Raw genomic sequence first — 22,477 nt, forward strand, 5'->3', positions numbered from 1 at the left:
ATCTAACCTAACCTTATGTCAATCTTATCGGCTGGATAAGAAGACAGTTTTATAACAAAAAACAGTAATTTGAAGACAAAAGATAAAAACATACCCTACGATTTTATTAAACTTAAAGCTACTTGTTACCAATTTGTTGCATTTTATTTGTTTCAATTGGATATTGTCACTACTATACCGCCAGTCATGGTGTTACTTATTCTGTTTTTTATTCACAATTTTTTCCATGAACTTGGCGAAGGTCTCTCCTTCTGGTTTTATTTTCTTTTTCTAAATTATGAATTCTGTCCAAAACAAGACGTTAATAAAAGCGCTATCTTTAAGAACTGTTTACAATGACACGGCGGTTATTTATTTCGGATTTTCCGCTAAATCGAAAGTCTTTGCTGCGAATCGTTAAATGGCTGACCTACCAAATATTTATATAATTTCTGCGTGAAATACAAATTTTACCGTTTTTAAGTTTTTATCTAAGTCTATGACCATATACAATAATATCGGCACTATTCCAACTAAGATAATAGAAAACAAACGAACCGTGAGACCACATGAATTAAAAACGGTTTTGTTCTTGCAACTTGTAATATTATTTTAGTTATTCATAAATAAACGTTTGCGTATTTAAAAATAATTCTAATATGTGGGTCGGTCTAAATATCATTATTTGACTTCATAAAGCGTTATTCTTACTGGTAATGGGGTGCGTAGCTTTCAGAAGTAGAGTTCTCAGTGATTTACAATACTTCTTGACTTTTTGCTTGCTAGGCATTGGAGACGACCCGGAGTGTAGGTGGTGCATGGAGGGGGAGGAGACCCCGTATCATCTGCTCACCGAGTGCCCTGCCTTGACATGGGCAAGATTGGGAGTCTTCGGAACGGCCCTGATCGATCCGGACTCAGTGCACGGTATTGGGCTAAAGGAGTTGCTGACCTTCTACAGGAGGGGCGGCATTCTGGACGCCCTCTAGAGCGGCCTGGGAGCACAACGGGCCCATCTGGTGGCCTAAGTGCTGATACTTAGAGTAGATAAAACAGGTGTAAGGAGTCAAATGATCAAAGGCCAAAGACGCATCTTGGAGTCAGGAGCCGGAAGACAAACTCATTATGCATAGTTGTTGCTGATTGTCGCTGGGAAGCTCTAAGGGATGGGTGTCGTTGAAAAAACAATCATCCAAGTCACACCAGAGCGTATGATTCCAACTATTCACAACTTTGTGTTTAAAAATCTCTGTATCAAACGCGAGTTGAATCTTTTAACTTTTAACATTGCTGAATGCCAACTAATCAAACCTATTCATCTCGTGTATTTGCACCGTGGGTGGTGGGGTTACGTTAATGCGTCAATAAAAAGGAAACAATAAACACGTCGTGGAAATGCGGGTCAAACTATTTATCATATCCCGTGGAACGTGCGAATCACATTATTTATATAATATAATCGCTGAAGATGTTCTGGCCTAGTTATACGCTTTCATTGATAGGCAATACGTCGTAACGAGATAATGGTCGTTTGCGCCGTACTGTTAGCTAAAACTATAATTGGGTAATCGCGATTGCAATTTATCATTATTTCCTTTAATTTTTTTTTCGGCAAATTTCCGTTAAAATTCGAGTATTCGTGTTAATCGGCTGCCATGTTTGACCTGAATTTAGAAGGAAATGTCAGTAAACGGTTTTGCTGCGGTGTGTACCCTCTACGTGATGGAACTACCTATTATCAAAGCCATTCCATCTAGAATGTACGCATATTCAGAGACATTCTCAACCCAGCCAAACAGCTTACACACAGCTTATACAGATACAGAAATAAAAAAGTTACAGATATTTTGCCATCTAATAAAAGTTGAAAATGCATTTTCATAAAAATCCTGTCCAGTATTTGATTTGCTTTTAGTCGTATTTGATAAACTTATCAATAATATGTCTGAATACACTGATAATCACACGAAACATTTATTTTACGTTATATTATCTAATTACTTTAACAATCATGAGTAGGAAATTTAATTAATCCTAATTAATTAGAAAAAATTCGAATTACAAACTTTGTTTTTCATTTACTTTAAGTAAAATTTTAGGTTTAAGTTTTAGTTTATTAAATGAACAGTTTTCGAGAAGAAAAAAGTTGGCTTTAGACTGATTAGTTTGTGGAATAAGCAAATGCGTTGGTTGATGACCTGTACATTCTATTGCGAAACGAGTGGCAAGACAAATGTTTCTGCAGTTAAAATTTTTGTCTACTTCCTTTTGTAAAATGCCTGATTATACGTTTGTGACGTTTGTCAATTCTGATGGTCATGTTAGTGAATGAATGTATTCGTGTTATTTTGCAAAAATGTACCCAAAAATTAACGGTTGTACAAAAAGTGTAGTATGCATATTTGTTGCATAATATATTATTATGGAAGGTACAATCAAACCTTGGTTTTTCACTGTTCTGACTTCATTCTATTATTCTATTAATAAGTTTCAAGCCTATTAAAATATGTTTTTTTCTGGAAAAGCAAAGAGTATCTTCTCTCCGTTTTTAATGATTGAAGGCGTTTCGGAGAAAATTTACGAAATTATTTTTGGAGACATAAAATAGAAAACTTTCTGATGTCTTTAAATTTTAGGAAATGCAATTTATGAACTACAATTATTCATAAATTAATAATACAACGGAATATATATAACACAATAATATATAATATCCCGATCCCGATGTAAAGGAATGTGAAAATAACTTTTATTCCAAGGAAAAGCAGCGGCGGGGATAATTATTTTTCCCAAAATATCCGTTCTACATAATGTACGGGTATTGGTTAAGAAGTTTTAAAAATGTCTGTGTTAAAAAATGGGTGTGAGTCATTTTTTCAAATCATCTAGTGAGTTATTAAGAATTTATGAAAGCCTTTTTTTTAACAACAGTTTCGTGTGTGACATATGCTTATTTGAACTTCTCGTCTTTAAATCACCTAAATATTGCCCCTAAGAACCCTTAACCCTGCAACTTCTTCTCAAACACTTATTTCCATTCCATTTATTTTTTGTTGCATATTCAATTTTCTATTTTCTTAGAAAAAAATGTTTTTTTTTGAATTGGTATATCAATTGCCCAATATGAGAGAGCTCAAAAATCCGCGGATAGACGATTCCAAATAGGGATCGATGATTAAACTTGCAGCGGTATGCAAATGAACATTCCTCATTGAAGATATTATAAAATCAACAAACAAAAACAAAAAATGTATTACGTGGAGCGGTCGATATAGAAAGTAACGATTTCTTCAACTAGTTCTCGCGCCGTTTCCAAATATGGCCTCGTTCGACTGTACCGCCCAAGGACGTGATTTCCCACACATCCAAAGATACGCCGTGACGTCATCCACCATAAGTGTGAGCAAAGTGTGATTAAAATTCAAGGAGATTAGCGGTTAGATTGTTAAATAACTCACCAAAATTTCCCTATGCAATTCAAAATGAGAATAAGAAATAAAAATAAAAACATTGGACCGTTCCTGATCAACAGGATGTGACGTTCGTTTAACAACTTACTTATTTGTATAACAGTAGTCTCAGAATAAAGTCATAAATGCTTCACATATAGCCTGCGCAAAATCCCTATCTGGATCCAGTTTCGAAAACGAATAAATCGGTGGTACAGTTAACCAACTGTTATTTGTTGTAAGCGTGGTGTGGCTGGTGATCAAAATAAAGTAATATCTGTGCGGGTTAAGACACCTCTAGATATGCCGTTATCTGAAATGTCGCGTAATGAGAATGAGACTTTAACTGTTTAACAGAGGCGTTTTGATTGAAAGCGGTTATCAGCATACTTTAACATCGATTGATTCGCCGTTGCAGTGATTTGCGTTATATATTTTTTTGGTTTATTACGATTGAAGATTACATTTCAACGATTTCCTTAAAGTGTGCAGTTAGTTTTGTATAACTAGTCCCGATTCCGGATAATTTAGGACGAATTATCTAAAACGGGTGAATATTTCAGTCAATTATAGAAACTAGGAAAGAATTTTCGAACTTAGGGAATGCCCTAACCTTACCTGCCGTGTCAATTAGCAATTTATGAAAGTATGACAACCATAACACATAAAGTACCCTACTCACGATTAATACTTTTATAATAATATAATAATTTTCAGTATCATTTCATGCATTTGTTGTATTTTGGGTACTATACTTTTGATGTGTTTTAGTATACGGTTGACCACAAAAAATCTGTGTGTAACACTATCCCTTAGATGCTTTAAATCTCAGCAACCAGAAATAAGTCCTAGTATTTGCATTAACAATCATTTTTGAAACTTGGAGTTAAAATTCTGAAAACATTTGTTAATTTTATTTATTTTTTATAAAAATTTTTGTAAACAAAAGAAAAGAGTCCATTTTATGAATTATTTGGTCCAGGTAACATTCCGTTTAATTAAATAAATTTCATTAACAAAATACTAAAATAGTCCTCAAAAGGTTCTTTTTCATGACTTGGATATTGGGATATTATACTCATTTTTACCCCTGAATTTTTATTGTCGTGCTGGATACGCATATTTACGTAGATCTGAATCAACTAGTCTTAATGTACAAATTAATAACGAAATTGTTAATATCAGCAAAATTCGAATATTGACGTCAGGCATCGGGACACTGCTCGAACCTAAGCTAATTTGAATTTATTCGCTATATCAAATTTAAATTTTGTCTTCAATTTAAAAAATCTAGGTAGTCAAAATCAAAATTATTTGTTCCCCTTTCTTAGACGTGTATTAGTGTTTATAGTTTATGAAATGAATGTGGAGCTAGTTTATGTACGTAAGTAAAAGCAGAAGCTAGAAGAGAACGAACCGATGACGTCACTGTAATATTTCTTATATATTGACATTCACGACTATGTTAACGAAACATGTTTAAAATAACTTGTGTAATAAAAATAATAACGTTTACTACATTGGCGAAAATATTTCCCTGTTAAATGGAATGCAATGGATATTTGTGTTGTGTTACTGGTGTTATTCTAAAGTTATGTTAACTTTTATATTCGTTGTAAATTAATAACTTTTTATTATAACAAAGCTTTGTCAGATGTAAAATACAAGAACGATTTAAAATCTATACACATTAGACACCCATTTAATGAGCAAATTGCATTCGTAGATATCTGAGAGTTGTTCAAAACCTGGAACGTTGCAATTCAGTTAATCCAAAAAGTACTTAAAGCGCTGTCGCCATAAATTAAGCCAACTTTAAACCAACGCCACATCCTGCGTCTCGTCTTAAAATTCTTATTCACGACGCATACGTATGTATACGTTTCTTTGATTTACGGCGCAAGAAGTCATTTCAAGCTCAAAAATAAATCATCGACTTACATGTCGAAAAAAAAAAGAAAGAAAACCCGTCAGGTTGAGCAATCACTCAGTATTCAGGGAGGTATTATAGGCGTTTTTTTTTCAAACAAAACCGCGTGATACTGACCTAACAAGAATACCAAACAACGATTTGAGTCGTGAAGTCGAATAAGTCTTTACTATCGCCAAAGTATCCTACGAAGGTTCCAAAAAACCCTCAAAATAAAAAGGAATTTTATTTGCACATTACCTATTTTGCACGTGCCGCCAAAAAGACACATGGAATTGTACCCCAGAAATAGGACGATAAAAGTGAAAATAAATCAGTTTAGTACTGATAATTTTAGCACGATTTAGAAAAATATTTTTATAATGTTTGATTTGTGTTGGTTAGCTATTGACAATTTGAAATTTTTGATTGTTTGATTTTTTTCCAAGAAATAAAACAAATTTATTTCTTTATTATTATATGCAGATTCACTGTGGATGAGAGGTTAGATGTTTGTATCGGTCTTCACATATTTTTCAAAACGTAGGTTCAATTAAATGTTAATAACTGTGATGTTTGCATTTGCAGAAAGTCGAAATTTGGATGTAATTTAAAAACCTCCAATGCAACAGAGATATTCGATGTTCTATATTATATATTAATATTAATAATAATAATAATTATAATTTTTTGAAATAGAATTCCCCAAATATTCATTCAACATGTACTTATGATCAACTAGTGCCGAAATTTCGGTTTTCTACTACTTATACTGTACAGAGTTTCGAGTAAGGAAACGATCATTTATATTAACACCATGTTTTGTTTAGTTTAGTTTAATAGCGTGTCAAAATTGAAAAATAAATAATATATTTATAGAAACTTTAGAAATAAGAAATTTTAGGAATAAGTTTTTCACTTTCTTGCATATAGCCAGTAAGGGGCGTAGTTTTCTTTAATGAAGATAAAAAAATACAAAAATAAAGAAGAGAAAAGTATAAAATAAACGTATATTAATTTGTATTACATTAAACTCAAAAATTCTAACTTACTTTACAGAAATTCCAATTTAACTTGTTCCACAAAAAATTACCTTATCCAAATAAAACGTATATTTTATTTTGTTTGGTCAGCTTTTGAACGAGTGACACTAAAATATACCAATCGCTTGCAAACCGTGGCCAAAGTCCCAGAGACGCCCGAAGTGCCTCACAACAGTGTTTAACGGAGCTGAAATGGCATAGGTTCAAAATAATGATAATGAAGAACGTAATTTTCTAGGATATAACTTTTAGCTTCATCTTCCACATTTTCGGCAATCAGATAGTGTCCCAATATAACAACAAATTTAATATAAATGAAATGTCGTACAAAAGTCTGATTCGGACGTTCAAAATTATGTCAGCGGAATAAAAATTCGACGAATACGCGTGCTTTAAAGGGAAACGCGAAACTCGGCATACGGTTTTTGTTATCTGCGAGGTGAAATCAAAAACCGTGAGTGCACGTTGTTTGATCAACAAGACGGAGGGGCAAAAGGAGTAGTCGCATCTATAACAGTAACACCGAGAATGTCGCAGAGCATAAAGTTTGTTGACCGAATACGCTTACAATATTTATTTCTTTGTTGTAAATATACACGATTCCATTATGACTTTTGAATTTATTAATGATGGATTCGAGTGGGAATCTTCATTAACAGTTTAACTGTAAATGGGATTTGGTTATGTTTATTCATGAGATCTACCGAGCAAACCAAACGAGCAAAGAGTTTGGCGAATTATTTCATTTCATGCTTAATCGTTGCTACGCATACGCACAAAACTCCGTAAATTTTTGCAATTAGAGGAGGTTGGAATTCATTTAATACGGTAACATTTCGGTTTGCTTGACAGAACCAAGACTCTTGTGGTTGAAGTCGTATTGGGAACACGGAACTCAAGTAGTTACTATCAAAAATCAACACCAAATTTTTTTTTCTGAAAAATTCCTCATTAGACTCGGTGTACCGCAAGGCAGCATTCTTGGACCGTTGCCTTTTATCATTTATTTAAATGAACTCCAATTCATTTTTTGAACAAAAACAACTTTATTTTCAATTACGCTGACGGCACTAATAGGTTCACAAGTAGCAGGCAAGTAGTGGAACTATTGAATCTGTCAGACAAGCAATTCATTATTATAAAAAAATGAATTCTCCCAAAAATTAAAATTGTAACTGTATATTCTTGGGTATAAATATCGATGCTAACTTCAACATTTTTTTATGTTGGCATCAAAATAAATAAATAAATAAATATATATATATATATATATATATATATATATATATATATATATATATATATATATATATAACATCCATGTCCTGATAATATCTGGGAGACGTAATAGTTGACTTCCCCGTGTCGTCTTCCAAACCATATATATATATATATACCGATACCCCAATTAACTAAAATTTGTTATATATATATATATATATATATATATATATATATATATATATATATATATATATATATATATATATATATATATATATATATGATGAGGGAGGAAACACTAAGCAGATGGCAGGCAATCTGGCAACAAAATAGAGACGTGGTTTGGAAGACGACACGGGGCAGTCAACTATTACGTCTCCCAGATATTATCAGGACATGGATGTTCCAGGCATATTTCCATAGGTTCAAGATGAGCGCAACACCCCAATGCAACTGCTGCGACCACATAGATAATGTCGAACATACTTTTTTCGTTTGCGCACGGTGGAACGTAGAACGCCTTGATGCAGCGTTATTCAAAAAATCATAAGGCGCAAAGAAGAAGACAAGACGACTCGGCGAATGCAATAGCTTGGCAAAGCACGAAATGTTGAAATAATACCGACAGGTGGTAACAACATTTCCTGCAAGGAGGGAGAGTGTGAGGCGGTTTTTTAGTGGGTAAAAATCCCACACTACCTGTGATCAACTGACAGGTGTCTTTTTGAAGATTTTTCCCCTCACTAAGATATATATATATATATATATATATATATATATATATATATATATATATATATATATATATATATATATATATATATATATATATATATATATATATATATATATATATTCACGGGATATCATCCGTTTGTTGAACTCCGACTGACGTTTCGCCAAAATCTCACTTGGCATCTTCAATGTTCGCGCTCCGAAAACACTTCGAACACTCCAATGGCAGTGTTCGCACGAGTGGAGCGAGTGCTTAATAAACGACGAAGAAGTTGAGTGATGTATGATGAGACCGCCGGAAATGTCCGAAAATGATCGCAGCCGTAAGTATAATTGAGAATTTTAGAGAAGGGTGTTTTCTACTATTATAGGAAGTCGGCTCATCCTAGAATGGCGGTATTAAAAATAATTTATTTTAGAAAATTTAAGTTGGGTGATTTTTTTTTTTAAATATGTTCTAAATTGTTTCCTTCCGAAATGCTGGATGCGTAATTTCTGAGAATAAAATTAATTGCTTTTTAACCATAATTGAATATTACTCTACTACTTGGTAGCATATTTCGAGCGCCAAAAATCATTTTATGGAGTAATTTTAATCCGAGGCACCTGTACGAGGCTATACGCAAAAACGAACTTTAGATACAAAACACGATATCCCATTTTATTGCTGTCTTTTTATTTGAACTCTAATATGAACTTTTTTTTTCATGAAATAGTATTTTTTATGTTAGAGTTGTATAACTAATATACTTTGTCAATATGACTCTTGGTGTGTATCATTTACAGATATCGTAGTAGTTCGCCAAATCAAAAAGCCCGAATCACATTGTGATTTAATAGTCTGCCAGATAGGTTTCCTCAGAAATAAAAACGACGTTTTTCTGAGAGCACTGAACGCCGGGCGCCATTTTCAGTTTTTTATAATTACGATGCGTGCTGGGGGAACAATGCCAATCTTCGCTCAGACGATGCAAGCTTCTCGTTTTGTCGATTCCTCGTGATTTACAAACGCGAAATTTCACGCAAAGTTCAAGGATTCTTTTCTTCGTCGTTGGGCAATACGTGCAGATAAATCGGTGTCTGCGTCTGCCAAATTACCATCAGACATGGTGCGTAAAAAGAAGGATAAGTCTCACCTTGTCTGGAAAGAGGTGTTTGACGAGGGAAGCACGGAATGAAGATAATTTAAAAAATAATTAAAGGAACCACTCTTATTTCTGTACCCTACTAGGATTTGGCAATATATTATCCAATGAAAAAAATAAATGAATTAAGCGATAAATATACGGATACCGTTTTTTTTTAATTTGTGCTCTCGAGATTTTAAAGATACTTGGTTATTTTTTCATGGAATGATCTTTACTAGAAAAGCGGCTTCTTTCAGAATATTCTACAATAAATACAACCTCTTAACAATTAAAAACCATAGGTCAGTTCTACAGGTTTAACAAATTTTAACTAAAAAATTATGCAAATTAAAAATATTTTCAAATTGCCTCAAACTATTGTCCAACGCTACCCGAAAATTGTTCTATCAATGGAGATAACAACGAATTTCTGTTAGTCAATTAGACATTAAGTTTCCTTTCTTATTTTTGGGAAATTTCAATCGATATCTCACAGACATTTCGTTATGATCTCATTAGTCAATTTTAATGTATTGTAATATATACAAGTTGTCCTAAAAGTAGAAAAGGAGAGATTTTTTTTTTCATTTAAAAATGTTGAAGCCTACTTGTTATATTATACAGAGTTACGAAAAAGACATTTAAATTATAAACAAAATACTTATTACTAAATTAAACTTTATAACTAAATAATAAATTACGTAGAATATTGTCATCATGAAATTTATAATAAAATATTTAAACTAGAACGACAAATGCAGTGACCTAAGAAATTGTCAATATTTGACTGTCCTTCCTTTCAGAATTACATATACGAGGTGGGAATATAAGGCAGCAACCATTTTTGGGCGAAGAATTTATAAACGACGAGGACTCCTGTAAAGTTTATAATGATGTTGGGTGAATCACTACTTCATCACCTCGGGAAGTCTTTGGAATTTTTTTGATATATGGCGTCGCTATGGAAATTCAGTTTTTATTTAAAATTTTCAAAAAAATTGAAGAATACGGTTTTAGAGGAATTAAAGAATTACTAGAATAACTTCAGTGGCCTATAAAACGGAGTTTGTCGAAACCCTTACTAATAAAAGATAATTAAAATTAAAAAGAAAACGTTTTCCTTTTTTACTAAATGACTTTGAATAAATTCATTGTAATGCCAATTTGCGAGTAGCGCGTAACAATCTCATAAACCCTTTTTGCCCGCAGCTGGTCTCGATCATTTTTTTTACAAGTTATTGCTTGATACAGTGTACATGTTATCTGTTATTGTTCAGTTTAATTTTCTATGAAAGCCAAATTTTATTGCCAATGGCCAAATTTCCATTGCAAGGCAATATATCAAAAAATGACCGAGAGGTCCCAAGGTGACCTCGTATCCCACCTAACATCATAATCTCAATCAATCATCAAATTCCTCGCTGAAAATTCATCACTTGGAACCGTTAACTAACAAAAATAGACTCCAAATGAAAATCTGTAAACTTTTTTTTTTCTCTCTATGGATTAGTGTCGAAATCATCGAAACAAACGAGAGTGACTGTTATCTGATAGATTACAGAGAGTTGTTCTAACATGCCGAAACGATTTTGCCCCATTCTTTTTGCTTTGCCTCATCTTTCTAATATGAAATATACTCTCTTAATGGTTAACAATTTGCCAGCATCAACTTTGCCTTCGCAGCGCCCTCTGACGAAAGTACAGTTGCTTCCACAATAGCCTCTCCAATTCTGGCAAGTACGACCGTTAGCACAGCGAATTTTTCATCGTTCCGCCTACACGCCATATATAAAAATAAATAATTATTAAGCAATTTATTTCTGTTCGTTTCGAACAATGTGGTTTCCTATCGGCTGTCGTCGTCCGGCGACTTTCCTTATTCTAACCCGGAGTCTCACGTACGCAAGAACTTCCGGTCGAGAGAGTTTAGTCATTGTATACCGTCGGGCATGGTGTCATTGACGCTTAAACTCTCCGTTTCACAATGAGGCAACTAAGGAAATTATTAATTAAGAACAGAAATTCCTCGGTTAGTTGAATCCCAAAGGCGGTTTGAAGTGCGTTTTTTTTTTCGATTTTCCATTAATCGCAAGAGTAACACAAAAACACATCGTACAAAATTTGTCCATTTGACCATTATAATGAAACGCTATTTCATACAGCGTGTCCGGAAACAACATCTAAGAACGAAGTCCTCAACTTCTACTAGGAATTTTATATCTAGTCAATAATTATATTAGTTTTCTACCCCAAGTAGGATTTCCTAAACAAATGCACTCCTTTGAGGGTATCCCTTAATTGGTATTCCCGCCAGTTTGAGATGTTTCTCTTATGCGGTCAATTTTGACATAGAGTTTGTAATTATTGTGCCTAGAGCCAGGGCAATTCTGTAAGATGTAATTAAATATAATACTTGGAACTCCCAACTCTGCCGTTAATACATAAAAAATTATATTAAGAAATTAAAATTATTTTTCTAAAATTCTTAAGTACACATGTTGAAAGGGAGGAGAAAAATTAATTTGGGACTATAAGATTCGATACGAAAATTTTATGGTAATCCTATTTGATATAAGAGTCATTAGTAAGTAATTATGGGTATTAGCTGTCAGTGGTAATGGCAGAGGCGTTTCTGGTATATTAACCCTAGGACACCCGGAACCACACAAAATACAAAATAAGGATCCAAAAAATGATACTTACAAGAAGGGTAGCTTTAGCTATCTGCTTTGAACTCGCAAGAAAAATAACTTTGGACCTTGAGTTTTCTGTCATTAAGCACAAAGTGTGAACAAAGTTGGCTCCTCTGCATTCATGTCGATGAGTTTCAAGCTCTCTAAGTAAAGGATACTTGGTTAATAAACGAGAAAAGCGTCTGAAATCAGCATACCATCGACATTTAAAATCGATGATACCTTGTCCCAGTTGTGTTTAGGGTAAAGTGTATTGTCAGAAGTTAAGAAGAAGACGAGTGAGAACGGCGACATGGGTAACTGTGGTGGTGGTCAGAAGACGGTAGCGGGATGCGCTACGCGCCAATTTTGCGGGTATTATTTTGTTCATTTTTCTTGTAAAATTACCAAATGTGTAAGCGTGTAATTCAGTTTTAAAAGGAAAATATAAAGTACGACATCAGTTGTTGTTTATTTCCGATTGCCTAGCCGAGGCAACACAGATGATCCCTTTTTTCTTTACTTTTGCCTGCTGTGCAGCCATTAACACTTTTTTCCGTGCTCTACTTGCAGTGCAGTAAATCGAGAATGGAAGTTAGAATTGAACCTACGTTACTGTGATGCTTGGATGACGATGTCTGTTGCCATCACACAGTTTATTATTATTAACCAAAGCAAATCGTTTTAACTAGTAACGCCGCTTGCGATACGCGTAAAAGCTTTTTTTAACTACACGGCTAACCACCAACGAAGACGTTTTCACAGTGAAGCGCTAAACCGCGGTACCTATGTAGAAAATAATAACCAAGGAGGTCAAAAACCCATAAAATTTGCGGTGGCTTTTCTTTTGCGTTGAATTTCGTCTGTTCGAACAATATTTTTTGCGAGTAAAAAACTGAAGTTTGGTATTAGTACAATGATTATAGAATATTTATACAATTCATATGAGTCCGTTCATGAAGGTCTGAATCTATCATGATATGACAGGAATTTCATTCAGTTGACCACCAGTAGTCAATGATCAGATCACACATCACTCAGTGCTGTTTTGCAAAAATGGAACCAGAAACTAATGGTCGTAGAAAAAAAAATGCAACACCTTGTATTAAACCTTCGCACCACAGCGTTCCGCTCATGCCAAATCAAAGTGACTAAAATGGCGGTTATATATAATATGAAACTATCCTGCGTACTTGCAAATTGCCTATTGTTTACTGTTTTGGAAGCGAAATGGTACATTTCCAATAATTTCGCCTTTTGCCAGGTATCTTTCAATTTCGAATCCATTACTAGAATAGAATAACAGTCCCATTACCAACTTAACTTGACTGCTTGTATACTATTTAGTAGTTTAAAAAGCATTACTAAGGATTCGGGTAAACGCTGGAGGAATCCAATTGGACAAAACGAGAATGTGACATTGTGTGGGAATACTTATTTACTCTATAAAGAGATGGACATTTAAGTTTGGTTAGTTTGTTAAACATATTTTTTTGATATGATGTTAATAACGGTACGATTTTCTTGGGTAATAATCTTCTGCTTAAACATCTGTTTCGGAGAGCTTATATGATAGTATTTAATTTTGAATTTTTTAGGAAAAATTCACCAATTTATTGCATAGTATACTTTTTCTGCAACAGTTAGTTTTTGGGATCATTTTTGCAGAGGACAAACCTCAAAATTCCGTGCCTAAAATCCATGCTTTTCGCTGACTTGATCCATACATAATTGGGTATTTTAGTGTAGTGAAAGGAGAAATCTAATTATGAATGACCCATCTTGAAAAGCCGTAAATTTTAGATTCATGCCCATTCAGTAGCAATAAATTATATTTTTATAATAGATAAAACAGGCAAGTTTTTTTTTATTTATAACTGAAGTGCTTGCACGAGACAAGTAAGTGATTAAGTTTTTCATCTGAGCTGCGAAATTTTTTCTAATTCACATTTCTTTTCCGGAACAGACTTTGAACGGGATTCGACAATGGCCGAGACCGGCATCTTTAATAACAATACAATTATTTTACTTGTACAATGTACTGTTGTGTGTGCTGCCTTGTGTGCTTGTCAGTCATTTGAAATGCATATACATACGAGGTATGTGACACAGAACTGGCGGTATGCCCGGCACGTTCATTCCTGGAAGCGCATTTTTGTAAACGCCTGACAGCCAACTTGATGCACGTTCTTCGTCCGTTGCCTAGGTGCACTTCTTTTGTTTTAAGCGCGTATTGTCTTCCGATGCACTTTATCGTGGTCCATAATGGGTGGCCACTAAACAACGCTGTGTGAATTTTGAAATTTTGATATGATGAGGCCTGCTTTAATTTAATAGAGACACTGCCCATGCCTCTAAGACAGGAACTCTTAAGGCTACCAACAACAAAATGTTGAGAATGGTCGTTCATTATGATAATAACCTACCACCCACATTCCGCTAACAGTTCGCCAATTCCACATTTTTAATTTTGACTGTGGCATTTATGCAGATTAGGGCGTATTTACAGTTTAGACAATCCCTCTATATATATAGTTCATCAAAATTAGTTGCAAAGTTAAGTAGTTATGTGACCATTCTGAAGTTCCATTTGACATTGTTTAAGACTTTATCTTTATTGTCGAAAAAAATAGTATAAAGTTGATCAAATATTGACATAAACATAACTGTAAAAAGGCTCAGTTCATTTTTAACTAACATTATAGATTTATATAATTTAAAATATTATCAATATTAAAAGGCGTAATTTATGAAAAAAAAAATCGCTTTGCTATTAAGGACAGTAAAAAAATTGGTTTGTTATTCAAAAAAAATATATATTTCAAGAAATCTTTAAAAGACAGAGTCGATTTGACAGCACAAACCTCACAAGTAAACGCTAACCAGTGTCTGTTAAGCTTGGGGGCTGAGAAGAGCACATACTATGGTGATGCGCAGTGAGGGGGATTGAATACTGAAAATTAGAAATAGAGGTTCTCCAAGGAAAACAGCTGGAGGCGGAGGGTCGGGGTATCACTCACTCACTCGTCATAGAAGTCATAACCTTGGCTGGTATTGGTATCTACTTTCTAGACAACATGGTATATGTAAACATTCTGAAGTTACCCGGATGATCAGTTGGATTAGTGACGCTACTGCTTCATACTAGAGAGTATATTTAGCGGATTCTCTTAAATTCTTAACGGCGGACTAGGAGTAAAAAACTGTATAACAGAACGTGAAAGGAAAATCATTTGTTTTCGCTGTTTCCTGCCAGTTAAGGTTGAAATGTCTTTGTCGGCAATTGCCGAACAAAACGAGTTATGCATCCATAACCGCTACAATTTCATATCATAAAATACAGCATTGTAGATGTTAATTTATTCATCCTTACGTTGGTTGTGCGGTGAAAGGGCTCAGCGTTTCAATGGTATTAATGGCATTTTCGGTCTGAAAATCGAATACTTCATAAACGTGAAGAATGCACGGAGTTTCCTTAGAGATGTTAGAGATTGCGAGTCTAATTAACTACCGGTCTTTTTATGCGCTTTCCCGTTGCTGCCTTTCCCTATTACGACCAGTATAATGAAGTAGCATTTAATGTTCTTGTTTTTTTTTTCACAATTTTCTACCACGTCCACTTCGTTTGACTTGAAATAACGCTTTTTAGGAGCCTTCCTCTTCCTTATGTTCTTATTTTTCACTTTGACATGCCTTCTCACCTATCATGAGGCTGATAATTAACTTGGCTGCATTTAAGTGATTTTGGCAGATAACCTTTCTTTTTAATTTATGTTCAGAATTTTCAGAATATGAATTTCATCAGTCGTTGTACAGTACGTGCTCCACCGTTTCTTCATTTGTTTGTTTGCTCATGTTGTCCAATATAAACCCTGCATCCCTATCGGGGCATATGCGACAGTGTGATTGAGCGTTTTTTCGTGGGGGATTCAGAGGCTTTCCGGTGTTATGCTATCTGGGACGTTTTCGCTTCCACCTTTGCTTTAAGATTTCGTCTCTATATTCCCCTCCTATATTATAACAAAACATTTGCTAGGCATACATTATAATTAATATAATGCTCATGAATGAAAATACTTATCTCGATAGGCGTGTAAAGCCCTAGTTTAAAAATTGCAGTATCTGTTTTCAACATACTGCACTTGCGTCCACCGTGCAATTTAGGAACATCCCTTCAAGTACACCCAACATTATAACATAAGATTATTCTTATCGCAACCGAAGTGCGTATGTAATTCGTTTAAAAAGCGAACGTCGTATAAATCATTTTAATTACCAACCAGTAAATTAAACTGACGACACAAATTGCTTCAAAATATAGAGTTTTCTTCCGAATGCGACTAGCTGGCCGATAGAACGTCACTTGGAAAAACTAGATTAATTTTACTTAATTGCCGCTTTAGTGTCTTCTTACCAATTATAAAATTACTTTGGTTTAGCGATTTCAGGCAGCGTATCAGTTTTAATCAAAATGTTAAATTTACGTAATTATATCTTCGACAGGATTTGTTGTATAATTTGCGTGTTGCCATTAATACGTTTTCTCGTCGTCTTTGCGAAATTAATACTACGGCGTTATAGGAAAATGGTAAAACGGGTTTTCTCGATTGCAAGAAATAAATTGCCATCTATAAAAACTATTAATACACCCTACCAACAACTCCTAATGAGTTGAGCTAGACTCACACTTCTATGTCAAATTGCTTTTTGAGGTAATAGGTTCAACCAATCCACCATTACATTCGCTGCACATGGACAATTTTGTAGGGAATGGGAAAGTTTTTTATAGTGCGATCGCTCCTGTTATTTCTATTCTAAATTTAGTTACTCTAAAGTGTTGTTCTAAACAATTTTTCAGATGATTTTTTTTTGATGTTTCTTCATCTAACTTCACACTCACTAACCAAAATATGAACAACTTGTACACAGAGCGTCCCAGCTTTAAACTGCAAAGATTGATAATTTGAGAAAAAAGGAGAACGTCTTTTTTCTATGAGTTTAAGTAGTCTTCGAGATACATAATGTCAAAGTTTTTAAAAAAAGTCTTTTCTTGGTACGTCTACATTCAGTATAAAGGTACTGAACCAACCCGCTAACCACTTTTCCACAGGAATACATGCAGCTGACAATTTTTTTCGTAATATTAACACTAGCTAAAATTTTCAACTATCGGTTATGGTTCTTACAATTTCGATTTTTTGCCCCTTTCCGACCCCCAGCTGACATTTACTGGTGACAATGAATAATCTTCATTAAAAAACAAAATGTTTGTCAGATAACTTTTTTTCGATGTTTCTTCATCTAACTTCACACTCACTAACCAAAATATGAACAACTTGTACACAGAGCGTCCCAGCTTTAAACTGCAAAGATTGATAATTTGAGAAAAAAGGAGAACGTCTTTTTTCTATGAGTTTAAGTAGTCTTCGAGATACATAATGTCAAAGTTTTTAAAAAAAGTGTTTTTTTTATTATTTAGTGTTCTTTAAAAACAATTTAGTTTCGTCTTAATAATAAAATACAACAAATATTGTGAATTTTAACAACAAATATTAAATATTTTATTCGAAAATAAACTGAGATACGAAAAAACTCAGAGATAAAAAAAATATGTATAAAGAATATTGTCCAAACGACAAAGATTTATCTTATAAACATTAATTTGGTTCCCTAGTAAAACGTGCTGGAACCACATTTTCTTCAAAAATAAAATCATTTTTTTAAGGAAATGCTCTATCCTTCACGTTTGACTGTTAAATCCTGGATGATTTAGTATAGTAATTTGGTATTTTTAGCTATAACGTTGTCTAGAAGTTCTAAAAATAGGTAATTCTATTGATTATAATGTATTCTTTCCGAATTTCAACCTTGCCGCTTAAAGTTATCTTGTGACAATACCCCGTTGCTCTTGTTGATCCAGGTGTTGCGAATTCATCATCTTTAGAACCAATCAACACCTAACAAACCGATATTTCTTCCACATCATCTGGGATAGGATCAGTTTCGTCCCAATCCTCTTCATTTTCTGTGGATATACTAACAGACTTGCTTCTTCCTTTTCTATTCGTGCAAGGGAACACTACAATTCAGTCTTTCTGCCTCCACTCACTTTCTGACTTGCTTATTTGCATTTTCAAGAAATAATCCGGAAACTTACTTACTTTCGTATGTGTAGACAAGGATGGTGGTGGGATGGAAATGAAACACAATACATTTTATATGTGATATTATGGTCGAATAAAGTAGTTCCTCTGAATCCTCAATGGCATATTACAACATGTAATGTTCTTGGTCTGCGATTGCAAAAATAAACATTGTTTTGACACCTTGATGTCTTATCAATTGAATTTACATTTATTTGAAAGAACATTATCCGCTTTGAACGGAATAACCGTACACGTTTCCTTGACTTTATGCAGAAGCGTAGGTAAAAGTTTGATATTTGCAATAATTAAAGCGTTCATCGTTTATTTTTGAGTCGTGATATTTTTATTGACGTGTAAATCCAAGGCACGTGACATTTGCAATATTCGAATGATTAGTTACCATAAAAGCAAATTATAAAAATCACTAATTACCTGTAAGCTGGTTTTAAGGATACTCTCAACGGATATATCTGAGTTACCGCAACGAATAGCGACTCCTTTCTAAATTCGGACCCATAGTTTCGTGTTTAAATTGTATCGGCTTTGCCAAGGTAAATAAGTTTCTTGGACTTTCACTTTCAATTCATTCTATCGTTCTATGTAAATGTTTGTTAATTGTTCGACGATATCGACACCGAAAATTCGTAAAAGCGGAAAGCCAAACATATATTTGACGTCTGCGCAAATATTACCTTCTTTTTCCAGTTGCACGTATAGTTGGTAGGCATTTTGTATATGGGAAATAAATTATGAATTTGGAGCAAGTGTCTTCTGTTAAAATCTAATTTGCGTAATATCGAGAGGAATTTCTTCAGGTCTAGAAGTTTTAAAGAAATTTACACCACTAGGGACCACACTATCGAATTTGAAGAAAGACTCCTAGGAATTGCCCCACTGACTCATAATTATTTTCTCAATAAAATAACAGTTATAGAGCAATCATTCTCGTGAAAAAGCTGTTTCCTATGTTCAAGAATTTGGGATCGGGGTATCTATTGTTTACCTAGGTAGAGAAGTGCCCGTGTTTCCAATAAGATGTTAATGATTTTGAAATAATTGTGACTCTACAGGCAAGAAACGTGAGATTTTGATAGTGTTACTCTATAGCTTATGGGAGCCGATATACAATACCTGCAACCGATTCCAACTGATTAATTTAATCAAAAATCAAATGCACGTAGAGCATTGGTCATTTATTGTCAGTTGGCTCGCTAGCGGTGGGTATGATTACTAAAGTACTGAAAACGCTGGAAAAAAATCATTACATAGAATCATCTCCAACAGCCCGAAACATTTGTTAGACAAAATTTTGTTATTAGTTGTTTTGGTTATTGGTTGGTTATTGTCAGTTGATAGTAGATTACGTGGCAGCTGGGCGCCCCAAATAGGCGAAAATTCCAAATTTTCAGAACCATAAGAGACAGTTGTCAGGTGACAACATTTCCACCCCAACCAATACGCAACTGATACTTTTTTCTCATAACTGAGTATAACATATTAGCAGCTACAAAAATTTAAGACTATAATGTATATGATTCTTGCTAATATGTCATATCATCTGTAGATATTTCACCTATTTTTGAAATAAATTTAGTATATTCCTTGTTTTTTATTAATAATTTGAAAGATCTACTCTCTAATTTTTTAAAAATAAATCCTTGGTGAAGGTATGACTTCATTGCAAGTGAATGAAGATCATGTGGCAACCTTAACATCATCACTCAGTTTTAAAGGTTTGTACCTGCTAATCGTTGTACTGCTTCTTGGTACGTCTACATTCAGTATAAAATACATGCAGCTGACAATTTTTTTCGTAATATTAACACTAGCCAAAATTTTCAACTATCAGTTATGGTTCTTACAATTTCGATTTTTTGCCCCTTTCCGACCCCCAGCTGACATTTAATGGTGACAATGAATAATCTTCATTAAAAAACAAAATGTTTGTCTATTAAAAATTTCAGGCTCTTGCCTCCCGTCAGTTGAGAGTGCTACAGGTACGTAAGGTAGATAAACTATTTTTGACACAAGGTGGCTACAAATATCATGAAATTGGGGCCACGTAATTGATAAATTATATATTTAGAGGAAAGTCTGGTGCATTTGAGTATTCTGCAAAATTATTGAATTTTGTAATGCCGCTTACTCATATTTTCTTCTTATTTTAAAGGTGTGGTTTGCTAGTGTAGATATAACTGATATCGAAAAGTTGAAGCTTTTTCCCTGTCTATGGAATGTCGGTTAAAAAGAAAACAATTTTAAAAAATTTAAAATATTTCGAAGTTTTTATGCAATGCACACTTATCTTTACCTTTCGTCAATACAAGATGCATCGATATAAAACAAAAATAATGTGAATGGGCAGACGTCAAGGAGTCAGAGACGTACACAATGTACGGCCCAATCCAGAATTGTTTTTGAACTGTACGGATAAAAAATGTCAAAGCGAAAGTACATGAGATTAAACGCAAATTATTGATTTAAATGGCGCTAAATGGAAAGTTATCGGACTTCATTCAACTGACCTACATGACGACCAATTCCGAATCGAAAATAAAAGTGTTCGGTCGCGTCGTTTGCGCAACCGACATGATTTTTGCATTAAACCGACGCGACTGAAAACGAAATAAGAAGGAAGAAGGTACTTGTCCCAGAAATTATTAATCACCTAAATTGACAGAAAATAAATGCATTTCGAATACATATTGAGTCGATATTGTGTGCTTTATGCGGTTTACATTCGTGTTCACACTTCCGTGTTTTTGTAATTGTATTACATTTTGCAAACTTAAAGTGAAACCGGAAAAGACAAAATACCACGAAGTAAGAAACTTAACTGCACATGTGAAAAGCCAATCAAGATGAAACCAATATTCCTTAGAAATCTCCAGAAGCTACAAACTGTATTTAAAAACATTAGTATTGTCGACAATACAGTTAAAGAAGACTTTACTATTTTATTTGCGATTTTTAAAACAATCTTTTTTTATATGTGTTTCCGAGTTCTAAGCACGTCTGAAGAAACTTAGTTTCTTGTACTTTTACAAACTAACAAAAACATAGCGTGTAATGATTTCTTCGGGAGCAATTCGTTTCCTATTAATACCCGGACTTTCATCAATTCGCTTCAAAACTCGTTCCATGGTCTCAGCACATGTTGTACTAATTGGCAAATAATTTCCCACGGATATTTTCTTGAAGGAACGAACAAGGAAGCGTTTTTCATTCGGGAAATGGTAGTCGTAAATAAATATATATCTGTCATTCCGTTTTAACAAATTACTCTAATATGTGCTCGATGAAATAATTCCTTTCATCGTCCAATTAAACGTTCCCTCAATTTTCGAAAAATATTCATTAGTAAATAATGTAAAAAAATTGCATCATTCATCTATACTTGTCCATAAAACAACTAAATTTAATGGCTAATCAAGTATTGAAATTAAAATTACCAAAAGCAAACTTAGTTCCTCAAAAGTTTGATCACTCTACCAGTTATACTGAATGGAAATAAACTGATGTTCTTGTCTAAATACCATAATTATTTAAAATATATCTTTGGTATAGGGGGCTATTAAATATATAGTACCTACAACGGAAACTCCTGCTAGATGAATTATCGAAATCGATAACTTAAAACGTACTCTCAGGAATATTTTTAATTTAATGAGGCTTATTACTAGATAAATGAATTATATATGAAATTACTTAGCAGTATGTGTGCATTCAACAAATTGTGGAAAATGGTTCTATTGCAAATAATAACTGAATATAATAAATAAACACTTACCGTTGGAGTTACGTGAAGCCAAATCCATACGACCAACGGAAGAATTATCTTCATTTTCGCTAAAAACAAAAAAAAAATCATTAGGTATAACAAATTCTGGTCTTATTAAATTTTATTTAAGCCTGATACATTTTAAGGGCGATTTCGTAATATTCTTTAAAATTTATTTTGGTTTGTATAAGGGTAGTAAATAAAATTTGCTCTTTACAAAAAAATTGTGATCCTTTGGTGGTTATTTGCTGAAAAGGCATTTTATGCGTAATGCTTTTGGAACATAAATTGCCTAGGTTCGCAAGTCCGATGAATTATTAATATTCGATAGTTTGCAAGTTTGACAAGGATGTTTACGTTTTGCCTATGCAGTAGCGTACTTAAATAAATTGACTTGGCCGATTCCAAATTA

The 22,477-nt window shown here is 33.7% G+C and overlaps 1 protein-coding gene across 1 annotated transcript in view; it reads right to left on the bottom strand.

Moving 5' to 3' along the window:
* Nucleotides 1-22,477, bottom strand: part of LOC132703623 (uncharacterized) — a 209,267-nt gene that overhangs the window by 153,802 nt on the left and 32,988 nt on the right. The window contains exon 2 of the mRNA XM_060672989.1: nt 22,075-22,133. Coding sequence (XP_060528972.1) covers nt 22,075-22,133 — 59 coding nt within the window. The remainder of the gene's footprint in view (nt 1-22,074; nt 22,134-22,477) is intronic.

This window comes from Cylas formicarius, unplaced genomic scaffold (assembly GCF_029955315.1).
Source record: "Cylas formicarius isolate icCylForm1 unplaced genomic scaffold, icCylForm1.1 PGA_scaffold_6__28_contigs__length_40554024, whole genome shotgun sequence".
Taxonomy (NCBI): Eukaryota; Metazoa; Arthropoda; class Insecta; order Coleoptera; family Brentidae; genus Cylas; species Cylas formicarius.